Raw genomic sequence first — 13,089 nt, forward strand, 5'->3', positions numbered from 1 at the left:
CTTATGTAGATGTCTACTATCTTGGAAATCATGGAACTGAATAATCTCTTATAACCTATGCCATTTTTCATATAGTCCAACTATTCAGACAAAAACACAGACTTCAATACCCCCACCCTCGAAATATAAATTAGTAAAAAGAAGTGGATGAAGGAAAAAGTGCTTTAACAGAATTAGATAATATTAGATTAGAAATGCATAAATCTTAAAAATCATGATAGGAAAACTTCCAGTTTTATAATGAATAAAATTATGTATTTTTTTATTTATAACCATTGATTTAAATGAACTTGGTCCTTGTTTGAATTCTTATTCCTGTTATTTCATAGGAAGAGGAAAAATAGTTGTTGTCTTCTCTAGGGTATGTATTTTTTTCTCTTGTATATACAAAGCTGAAGTTCTAAGCATGTATTAATCATATAAGTTGGAAAAATATAGACCCCATTCTACATAATGTTGTAAGTCCTGGAGGATCAACTTGAGTTGACAGCCTTCCAAAAGTTGCAGTATTTGCTTTCTTCTGCCAGCAGGCATTGAGATGTCCATTTTACAGGAATGAAAAAGACAAAAAAAAAAAGCCTCAGAATTTAACTCCATTTAAATATGCTGTAGCCACCACAATGACTCATAAGATTTTATCAGTACAATTTAGAATGCTATTGAGTTATTTAGTTAATTTCTTCAATGTTTTGACTAAAAAATGACTAAAACCATTTAAAGTAGAAATGGTTTATTTCAGCTTGCAGTTTGAGTACACAGTTCATCATGGGAAAGAATCATGGTATCAGGAGGTTGACGCAGCTGATTACATGGTATCTGTAGAAAAACAGCAAAGAGAGATGCATGCCAGTTCTCAACTTGTTTTCCCCAGTTTATTCAGTCCAGGAATCTAACCAGAGAATCAATGGCTGTACCGAATTAGACTGGGTCCTCTACCTCCATTAACCCAGCTTTAAACTCCCTCAAAGATGTATCCAGATTTTGTTTGCTGGGTGATTCTAGATCCTGTCAATTGGACTATCAATATTAACCATCATGTTACCTAATGTTAGACTTGCACAAATAATAGAGAACATATGTATATATTCATGAACAGAAATCAACAACTGTGACACATTGAGATATTAAAATAATATTATCTTTTCTATGGCAGGGAAAAGAGAATTTGGACACTAAGTTGGGAAGACTGATGAGTACAGTAGGACAACGTATGGAGAATGCCTGTAGAAATGTAGAGGTTGACCTCCACAGCCTTGGATTGTCACAGACTGTCAAACAGAATGCCAGGGTGCAAGCAACTGAGTAGGAGGTAACAACGGCCCACAGCAGAATTGGAATGACTAGGAAAGTCTCTGTCTTCCCAGGGAAGTCTGAGGAAACAATGGGCACAGCAAATAGACAGCATTTGTCATTTCTTCCCATAGAGGAACCTGGAAGTGGAGCCACAAACCCACATCATAAGATCAGATGCTGAACATCGGTGAAGTCAAAACGTGAATGAATAAAATGGAATTGATCACATAAACATGTTATTCTCACGTGCCAAAGATTCTGGATTTTTCTTTGCTCTTTTTTTCTATAATTCAGTTGCAGCAGTGGGACCAGAGTCCAGGCTGTGCTTGAAGAAAAACACATACCTCAACAGCTAATTAGATATCTTTAAGCATATCATATTTTTTTTAATTTTCTATGAGCGATTTTCTAGTCATTTTACATATCAGCCACAGATTCCCCTGTCCTCCCTTCTTCCACCCTCCAGCCTTCTCCCACAATCTACCCCCGATTCCCACCTCCTCCAAGGCAAGGTCTCCCCTGGGGAGTCAGCCCAGCCTGGTACATTCAGTTGAGGCAGGTCCAATCCCCTCCTCCCTGCACCAAGGCTGAGCAAAGTGTCTCAGCATAGGCCCTGGGTTCCAAAAGGCTGGCTCATGCACCAAGGACAGGTCCCAGTCCCACTGCCTGGGGGACCTCCTAAACAGTTCAAGCTAATTAATTGTCTCACTTATCCAGAGGGCCTAGACCAGTTCCATGGGGGCTCCTCGGTTCATTTGTTTCCACTAGTTTGGCTATTTGTTCCTGTGCTTTTTCCAATCATGGTGTCAATATTTCTTGCTCATATCACACTTCCTCTCTCTCATCGATTGGACTCCTGGAGCTCCACCTAGTACATGATGATCCCCAATCTCTTAGCTTTTAGAATAAAAACAAAGGGATATCTTCATGTCATGGAACTGCTTAGGCAGCATTATGACTGCAGTAACAACTGGCAATGCTTAATTTAGAGAGCCATTAACTTGCTAAACAACACCGGTCATGGGTGAGTCTAATGTTCAATAATAGATGAAAGAATATTTAAATTTATCATAACACACACATCATCATGTTAAATTACCTTCTCCTACAGCAGGGAAAATGATTCTTTGTACCAGATTTGTTATTACGGATGAGGATGAAGGGGCAAAATGTGGGAAAAAATGTGTCTAGGAATGTAAATATGTTGATTATCCACAGACTTGGATTGTCAAATGCCACATTATAGATAACTAATATGAAGGACATTGAATAGGAGAGGACAAAGGTACAGACAAGGGTCAAGATGGTTTTTGTGGCTCTGTCTTCAGGGGAGACTCTGAGAGAATGCTGGGCACTGTGAATATGTTGTAGCTGAATCTTGTGCCTGTAGAGGATGCGCATCATGAAGTCACTGGTCCAAACCATGAGACCCAAATACAGACCATCAATGAAACAATGCAATAACAGACATAGCACAGTTACAAGATTGCTAGCAACAAACGCCGAGCAGTACCCCAACTTGACTTTCTTGGTGAAGTTTTTGTTCGTATCAGGTCCAATCACATCTATAGCTGTTTTGCTGTTTAGGAGCAGATGCACAAGCCAGCTCAGTGAGCAGGACCGAGCCATGTACTTGGAGACTCTGTGTTTAAGCTTCATCCACCTGGAGTTGCTGGGGCTGATTGTGATTGCTTGGAAGCAACTCAAGAGGCAGGTGCAGTGCAGGGAAATGGCCCGGGCCACTTGATTACTGTAGAGAGTGAGTTTACATAAAAGGTCACCCAGGAGATATCGCAAGCCCAGCTGTACCATTATGTGAGGAATTACTCTTGAGATAATGACCAAGGAATTGGCTAGAATCAAATGACTTAAAATCTGGTCTTTGGGCATCAGACTTTTTCCAGTGAATACAGACATGATATATGGAAGAAGAACTGACCAGTTGCCAAGAATCCCAATAGCTGTTGGAGAAAACAAAAAGAATCCCCATTGGCAAGTTCTCAGGAACCATATTCTTTTCACCTGAGATAAACAAATTTAACAGCATCAATACAACCAGGAAGAAGACATGTAAATGTGTATTAATTATTTGTAGCTCAAATTACATCATTGTCGATATCATGAAATTTGCAGGCAAATGTATAGAACTAGAAAATATCATCTTGAGTGAGCTAACCCAGACTCAGAAGGACAAACATGGTATGTACTCACTCATAAGTGGATACTAGATATAAGGCAAAGGACAACCAGACTACAACCCACAGCTCCAGAGAAGCTAGCTAACAAGGACCCTAAGAAGGACACATAGATAGCCGAGTGAAGGAGACAGAGAAGAGGTCTACATTAGCAAACTGGGAGTGTGTGTGTGTCGGGGGTGATGGAAGGCAAAGAATGGGGATGAGAACATAAGGAAATGGGAGGGTCAAGCTGGAACAGGGACAGGGTGGGAGAGTAAGGAAAGAGATACCATAAAAATGAAGACATCATGGGAATAGGAAGAGGCAGGGTGCTGGGGAAGTTCTCAGGAATCCACAGGATGACCCCACCTTGGACTCTGCAATGGTCGAAAGGATGCCTGGACTGATGTACTCTGGTGAACAGACTAGTGAATACCTTAACTGTTATCATAGAACTTTTATCTATTGACTTATGGAAGCAGATGCAGAGATCCACAGCTGAGCACCAGGCTGAGCTTCGGGAATCTAATTGATGAGAGAGAGGAGGGATTCTGTGGGCAGGGGAAGTGGAGATCATGATGGGAAAACATACAGAGATGGCCAGCCATGCCAGTAAAGCCCATGAACTGTGGACTAACAGCTGTAGATCCCCAGTAGGACTAGACTAGTTCCTCTGAATATGGGAGACAGTTGTTTAGCTTGAACTGTTTGGGGGGGGCAGCAGGTAGGAGGATCAGGATCTGTCCCTGGTGCATGGGCGGCTTTTTGGGGACCAGTGCCTAGGGTGTGACACCTTGCACAGCCTTGGTGCAGGGGGGAGGGGCTTGTACCTGCCTCAGCTGAGCATGCCAGGCTCTGCTGACTCCCCATGGGAAACCTCAATTTGGAAAATGTGGGGATTAGGGGGTGGGTTGGGTGGAAGTCTGGTGGTGGGAAGAGGGAAGAGAGGGAGATTTGTGGTTGGCATGTAAAGTGAATAGAAAATTTCTACTCATAGAAGTTTATACTAAGTCACATACTTGCTTAATAAAGCTTCTGTGGTTAAGTGATGTAGTGAGGTAGGAAGAGAGCAATCAAATACCTTGTGTAGAACAAGAGACTTAACAGCACACTAGCCTGAAATTAGACGGGAGAAGGGGATAAGACAAAATTCATTGGTTCACAGGGTGAAAAGTGTCAGGCTATTAAACAATGTGGAAAATCAGGCAATGTATGAGATACTGTGTTCAAAGAAGACAGCTCCAATGAGTCAGATTTTGTGATAGATGCCGTATTTGGGTTCAGTCATTTCATCAGTCTATAATGAATAATAAGCAGTTCTTCCAAAATAATGGGAAGTGGAAGATGTAAAGAGATAATAGAACATCTAGAAAGGAAAGACTTTTTCAGTACACAGATAGCTCAATATGAAATTTCTTCAACAACATGGAGGAAAAGTGATAAAAGGTCTAAACCAGAAAATGAATGCTAGTCATCTCTCTGATGCACTTCAAAGGAGAATTTTCCATAAATTCATTTTGAAAAACTAGAAAAGTGTCTTTCAGGCTGGGCATCAAGGGAGCTGGAGAAGCTGTGTCTGAATTTGTAGTGGATTCACATACAGAGGGAAGTGCTCAGAAGCAACAGTTCCCAGAATGCCCCCCCACCCCGCCCTGCTCTCCTTGCAGTGTTCTTTGCTTGAGTCCAGCCCTGTCCAGCCTGTGATGCTCTTTCTGGGTTCCTGGAAGTGCCAGCACTCTCCATCACCTTTTCACTTGAACCCTGGGCTCATGTCCTAAATGTCTGCTGAACTTCAGATTGTACCAGGAATGGTCAAAACCACACCAGTCAACAGTTAGCTTTCCACATCGGGTTTTCAATCAAGACTAGTATTCATAATTCTCATGATAAAGTGCTGAGGATAATAGTAACTGTGTTTTCTGTACATCCCTTAAGCTGATGTAGAAGGGTATCTATTGTCCCAAACTTTTGCAAAACTAACTGGAAGAATTCTCAGTTGAAACACAGGAATTCTAAATGAGTCTGCAATGAGGAGGAGCCAATCATACTGTGTGGGCATTGTTGCTCAATATGCACACTGTCCATTCAGTCACACAAAAGCTGTGGTTTAAAGTACCTATTTCTTTAAGAAAATAAATCATCTTTTTTTAGGAAGTCATTAATGGCTTACACACCTGTGATTTTAAGATTGGTAACTTTGGGGGCTGGGAGATGGGTTAGTAGTTAAAAGCACTTGCTGTTCTTTCAAAGAACCTGGGTTCTGTTTGTGACACCCACAGAGTGCCTCACCACTGCCTGCAACTCCGGCTCTAGGAAGAATCTGATACCTCTGGGCTCTACTGGCTCCTGTACACATAAATGAACATACCCACAAACAGATAGAAACACAAATACCTGTAATCTAAAATAATAGAAATAAATCTTAAAAGTAACTTTTCTCCAAAAGGAGGGAAAAATAAGAGCAGAATTCAACCCCTAAAATGGATAATACATGGGCAGAATAGATGGGGTAAAAGGTAAGAGCACTTACTACAAGTATCAAGACCTGAGATAAGCTCACACTGCCTACACGATATTGCTTGGGGTTGTTGGTCATCAACTTAGAAAAAAAAAAAAACCACAAGCTCTAGATTCAGCCAGAGATCTTGTTTAAATAAAAACGGTAGAGAGGAAAATGGAAGAATATCCAACCACTCCTCTGCTAGCCATACACATATACTACATTATCTATTATCTATCTACATATCTGTCTATCTCTGTGTATCTCTATGTATCTATGTATGTATGTATCTATCTACCTACCTCCCTATGCAACATGTATCTGTGTATCTACCTACCTACCTACCTACCTACCTATTTATCATCTATTTATTATCTATCTATCTGTCTGTCTGTCTAACTGGATGTTTTCATTTGCATGTATATTCATAACACATATAGAAATGAGTGGAGTCAATGTATCATAAGATAAGAAGGGACCCTTTGGAGCTTCCTGAATGCACAGAGAGGGAAAGGCAGGAAACTGTCCATCATCCTTTGCCAGCAAAAAATAGGTTCCATTTCATGTGAAATCCTTTTTATCATCTTACTTCAGTACTTAGCAACAGTAACTTTCCCTTATTCCCTCTAAATATAGATTCTCCAGTCACTTGTGGCTTGGTATAAAGAGAAAATGTACTTACTGTGTGTTCTGTTTAACACAGAAGTTGGAGTAAGCAACTGAGTCTGTCTTGTTGAGATGAGACTCTGGTCCCTTACTTACAGGCGTATAGTTCCCTGGTCTTTTCCCTCACAGGACCTGTGATTTTCAGCTCTAGATCCATAACAGCATCTACATGGGGAATTAAGAATACCTTTTCAACAGCCATGCTCCAATTACCTGTAAAAGAAAAAAGTCCAGATTAAGACAGCAAATCCAAGAAGGCATTATAAAGAGTTGGGAAAAACTTTTCTGTGAGTCCTTAGAGTACTCGGGGTGTCACAAGGAGAGCCACACAAGTCCCATGCCTAGAGCGGAGGAGAGGGAACGAGGGAAATATGTGGCTTTCTCTGGATTTGAGCAGACTTGTCAGCTTTAACTCACCACCTAATATCTTAGGTGATGTCAGAAGTCAATAACCAGCACCAAGGGGCCTTGAAATGGGAGATTCCAGGAAAATTTTACATCTCACTTCTTTGAAGCGGCATTTTCTAAGAGCTTCTCATTTCATTTCTGTGCAGCTGGAGTCCATTCATTTTCATGTCTGAAGAAACACTAGTGCATGTGTTTACAGTTATATATCTGAACAGCTGATGTGCGGATTCCAGTTTTGAGATTGCATAAATGAGAATTTTGAGCTTGTATAAATGAGGATTCTCTGAACTTCCTAGCAAAGGGATTCTATTTGCAATGTGCATGTATTTTGATGGCATAAATTTAAGAAAGAATCATTGGTTAGGGGGGTTTACGTTTATTTTAAAATACGTTTCTTTATGATTTTAAAACACACACACACACACACACACACACACACACACACACACAGAGTGTAGCCTGGTCATACCTACTCCCCCACCTCTTTTCCAATATCTCCTCTCCAGTATATCTACCTCTCAATTTCACATCCTTTCTTTTTTTTTTGTTTCTCTTTTTTGTGTGCCCCACTGAGTCCAATTAGTACTACTAATAGCTCATGGGTGTGGGTCATCACTGTTGTTTGGTCAACTTAGTTCTCAAACACCCAAGGAAAAGTCACTCTCCTGCTCTCAGTACCGACCACTTGCCAATGGTGCCATATATAGGAGTGGGGCATTAGTAACCCTTCCCCCATCCATTCTGGAATCTTCACTGGCTGAACATTGTGTAGATCTAATGCCCGTAACCACAGTGGCTGTGAGTCCAGATGGGAAGCAGGCATGTCATATACAGAAGACAGAATTTCATAGCTGTCCTCTGTATCTTCTATATTGTAATTTTCTTTCTGTATCTTCTTATATGCCGTGTCCCCTGCACCTGGAGTAATGGATGTCTATGGCTGAGTACTCACAACTCATTCTCAGCACTTGACTTGTTATGAGTTCATGCATTAACTGCTACAAAAAAGAAGCTTCTCTGACCAAGGTTTAGTATAACACAAATCTATGAGTACAAACATAAATATTTAAAAGGCAGCAGTTGGACAATATGACTACTTAAGAAAACAGCTGTGGTAGGTTGCCCTATAGGGTCTATGATCTCCCAAGATTTGGAGATTTGACCAGATTTGCAGGAATAGGCATGAATTCCCTCTTGTGTTATTAGCCCCAGATAAAATAAGAAAGCAACTGGTTATCTGAGTAACAACCATGTCACTAATGTACCATTTGCACATCTTGCTTGGGTAGGTCATTATTGTAGCCTGCAGGGTCCAGTGCTGAATAAGACCATTAATGTCTCTTCTCTCCCACAAGCTGATGTAGCACCTCCAGGACTATGCCACCTAGCCATCAGGAAAATAGTTTCCTGGTCAGTTCAAGATTAATTTTTCTATGTTCTGCAACTAATCTGTATGGTGTACTCAGAAAGAGAGTCTTACCACCCAGTTCAAGTAAGCAACCAAGAACAATAGCCATACCTCAATGGTTTGGGAGTCTGGGGGTTGCAGCACACATTCTTGTTGGACTATCTTTGTACCACCAGCCCACAAATAATGACCCAGAGATTTATTATTAACTATGAAGCTTCGCCTTAGCTTATGCTCTATCACAACCAGCTCTTTTAACTTAATTAACCTATGTATTTTCTAATCTACATTTTTCCATGTAGCTCTGTTAGCCTCTCTTAGTTGGGCACATCTGACTTGTTCTGATTCTGCTGGCAAAATCCCATTTTCCTGCTTCCTCCTCCCAGTTTCTCTCTCTCTGCCTGGAAGTCCTGTCTATTCTCTACTGTCTACCTATTATCCATTTAGCTCTTTATTAAACCAGTCAGAGCAACACATCTCTATGCAGGATACCAATATTCTGCAACACAGGAGACTCTCCAAATAATAAATAAAGAAATATATATCTCATCCAGAAGCAGAATTTTTGTTTGAAAACCCATGGTTTCTGCTAAATCATGCTGAATATCTCCGTTAAAATTCCTTATTAAATTGTATTTTCCAATCAGGTTATACACTGGTAAATTATTACATGAGTTTCCCAAACATCATTAGTTTTGGTTGAATCACACCTCTCCCAAATAGCTCCCATTCCTCTTCTACCACCTCACTGGCACAAATGATTCAGAAGTACGACTTTACAACATTGGGTTTAGGGTTCACCTAGGCTACTATTTCCAGAAGTTATTACTTCTGATCTATTCTATTCAGTTCAGTTTCTCAACATGAGTTGATTTTCAGCCCATCTCAGCACATCCCACAAACCCCAAATGCTCTATTTCCCAGCACCAACCCTTCATATAAACCCCAATTCTACTGATAAAACTATCTTCAACCTCATGCTCCTAGAGGAATACAATAAAATACTCATTTCAAGATTTAAAAAGACAGCCAGGGAACTCTGACTGAACATTCAGGAAAGGTTAGTCCATCTGATGTATTTTCTCAGGATCACAATTACTTCACCAAAAAGTAATCAAAAATTTTCAAGTTATGTATAATTTGTACATATATGTGTTAAATGCTGGGCACTGCCTAACACTGCACACATTTCACAGACAATTTTGAGTGTGAATGCTGTCACAGGATAGATTATCAATGGGTTTATAAAGCCAGGAGCCAGTTCTATAAAGATGCTATTTCAAATGACTGAAATTCCTAGATACTTTGCAGTGTCTCCTACTTTCATGTAAGTCATTCAGTTGAAGGACTAAGACTACAGTCAAGGCTGTTCCTGTTGTGAAATTCATATAAAACATTCTGCTTGATCAGGTCTAAGGAGACAGAGTCATGATTGATGAAGGAACACATGAATATATTAGAGAAAATAAGCTACTAGAACATGTAAAAATAGTTTAAAATTTTACATTTTCTACAATGAAGAAAGTACAACCTGGAGGGAGAATTTTATTTCTGAGGAGAACGAAAGGGCTGGATCTGGAAAAACTTGTTTGTAGAATTGCAAATATTTTTAGGACTGATCAACCTGAATTATCAAAGAACACCATATAAAGAACCCGGATGGAAAAGATGGAGTAGCAGGTGACAAGGGTCCACATAAAGATCAGAATGGATTGAATGTCTCTGGATACAGGGGAGACTCTAGGGCAGTCCTGGGCACTGTGAATATGCTGTCCCTTCTTTCTTGTGCCTGTGGAGGATGCACACCATGGTGACACTAGTTCAGACCTTGAGACCCAAATACAGACCATCACTGAAGCAGAACAGAAACAAATACAGTGAATCTGTAATGGTTCCAGAAACAAACCCAGCACAGTATCCAAAACTGAATCTGTTGGTGCCATTCCTGCTCTTATGAGGATCTGTTACTCTCACAGCAGTTGTGATGTTGAGGATCAGATGCACAAACCAGCTAAATGAGCATGAGGAACCAATGTACTTGATGGCTCTGTGTTCAAGCTTAATCCATCTCGTGCTGCTGGGGCTGGTTGTGATTGCTTGAAAGCAGCTGAGGAGACACGTACGTGGTGCACAGGGAAACACCTTGGGGTACTAGAATAAAGTACACAACAAGTTCACATATAAAGTCACCCAGGAAAGATTTCAATCCAAATTCTGACACTATTTGTGGAATCCTTCTTGAGATAATAACCAAAAAGTTATCAAAGATTAGATGTTTTATAATCAGGTCTTTCAGCATCAAACACTTTTCAGTACATATCAAAATGAAATAATGAAGCAGAAGTGACCAGTTGCCCAGGATTCCTATGGCTGTCTGGGAGAAGAGGATCCCTACTGCTACATTCTCAGGAGTCATTCTTTCTCTATCGAGAAAAAAAAAGGATATGGATAAATTACTGATATTAAAGAATCAAGGGGAGGAAACTTGATACCTTATGTTAAGGAATATTTTCTGTTGAGATAAACAATATAAATTTTAAACACTGAAGGCTTGAAACTATCCTGCATTCTCAACTTTGGAAACTTCTATTCATCAATCAAAAGCCTTTCCTTGTGTAGGCCAAATATTCCTCTTTGTGTTGGTATTGCTCAGTCTTTTTTTTTTCATTTTCTAATCTTTTAAAAAAATATTTAAATTTATTTGTGTGTATGTGTGTGGGCATGTGTGTATGTAACCGTGTTTTTTAGTTCCTACAGAGATGAGAAGTGCCAGGCATTACAGGCTGTTGTGAGCCATCTGAAACAGATGTTGTGAACCAAAAGAAGTCTTCTACAAAACCAGCCAGTTATGAACTGCTGAGCCATCACTTCAGTCCCCTAGCACCTGGTATCTCCCTAGCCACATGATATCTCTTTCTATCATGATATCTCTTTCGTTGTTCTCCCACTCTGTCCCTGTTCCAGCTTGACCATCCCATTCCCTTATGTTCTCATCCCCCATCACCTGCCCTCCATTGCCCCCCATCCCCATTTTACTCATGGATGTCTCATCTATTTCCCCTTCCTATGGTGATCCATGTGTCCAGCTTAGAGTCCTCCTTGTTAGTTAGCTTCTTTGCAGCTGTGGGTTGTAGTCTGGTTTTACTTTGCCTTACATTTAGTATCCACTTATGAATGAGTACATACCATGTTTATATGTACTTCTGAATCTGGGTTACCTCATTCAGGATGATATTTTCTAGTTCTATCCATTTGCCTGCAAATTTTATGATGTCATTGTTGTTGCTGCTGAGTAGTACTCCATTGTGTATATGCACTACATTATCTTTATCCATTCTTCAGTTGAGGGTTATCAAGGTGGCTTTCAGGTTCTGACTATTACAAATAATGCTGCTATGAACATAACTTAGCATGTATCCTTGTGGTAAGATTGAGCATTCCTTGGGTATATGCCCAAGAGTGGTATAGTTGGGTCTTGTGGTAGATTGATTCCCAATTTTCTGAGAAATTGCCATACTGATTCCAAACTGGCTATACAAATTTACACTTGCACCAACAGTGGAGGAGTGTTCCCCTTGCTCCACATCCTCTCCAACATAAACTGTCTGCAGTGCTTTCATTAGCCATTCTGACAGGTATAAGATGGTATCTCAGGGTGGTTTTTATTTGCATCTCCCTGATGACTAAAGATGCTGAGCAATTCCTTAAATGTCTTTCAGCCATTTGAAATTTGTCCATCGAGAATTCTCTGTTTAAGCTCTATAGCCCATTTTTTTAATTGGATTGTTCGTTATCTTGATGTCTAGTTTCTTGAGTTCTTTATATATTTTGGAGATCAGCCCTCTGTAAGATGTGGGGTTGGTGATGATCTTTTCCCATTCTGTAGGCTGTCATTTGGTCTTATTGAGAGTGTACTTTGCTCTACAAAAGCTTCTCAGTTTCTGGAGGTCCCATTTATTAAATGTTGCTCTCAATGTCTATGTTACTGGTGTTATATTTAGGAAGTGGTCTCCTGTACCAGTGTGTTCAAGGATACTTCATAGTTTCTCTTGTATCAGGTTCAGTGTAACTGGCTTTTTTTTCTATAAAATATAAACCATTTATCTTTTTTTAATTTTGCAATACAATTCAGTTCTACATTTCAGCCACAGATTCCCTTGCTCTCTCCCCTCAAGCCATCCTCACCTTCCCCCTAGCCCATCCCCCCTTCCCACCTCCTCCAGGGCAAAGCCTCCCCTGTGGACTGAGATCAACCTGGTAGACTCAGTCCAGGCAGGTCCAGTCCTCTCCTCCCAGGCCAAGCCAAGTGACCCTGCATAGGCTCCAGGTTTCAAACAGCCAATTCATGCAATGAGCACAGGACCCAGTCCCACTGCCTGGATGCCTCCCAAACAGATCAAGCCAATCAACTGTCTCACCCATTCAGAGGGCCTGATCCAGTTGGGAACCCCTCAGCCATTGTTTTTATATTGAGGTCTTGGATAGACTGGGACTTGAGTTTTGTGCATGGTGATAGATATTGATCTATTTGCAATCTTCTGCAAGTTGACATTCAGTTATGCCAGCACCATTTGTTGAAGATGCTTTCTTTTTTCCATTGTACAGTTTTGGCTTCTTTTTCAAAAATGAGATGTGCA

The 13,089-nt window shown here is 40.4% G+C and overlaps 1 protein-coding gene across 1 annotated transcript; it reads right to left on the minus strand.

Annotated features, from left to right (window-relative positions):
- Positions 1 to 2,388: 2,388 nt before the first annotated feature.
- LOC131902734 (vomeronasal type-1 receptor 1-like) lies at positions 2,389 to 3,340 on the minus strand. The gene is given in 2 exon segments (XM_059253726.1): positions 2,389 to 3,267; positions 3,269 to 3,340. Coding segments are annotated over 2 exon segments (951 nt in total).
- Positions 3,341 to 13,089: the final 9,749 nt, after the last annotated feature.

The sequence above is a fragment of the Peromyscus eremicus genome, chromosome 1 (assembly GCF_949786415.1).
Source record: "Peromyscus eremicus chromosome 1, PerEre_H2_v1, whole genome shotgun sequence".
Taxonomy (NCBI): Eukaryota; Metazoa; Chordata; class Mammalia; order Rodentia; family Cricetidae; genus Peromyscus; species Peromyscus eremicus.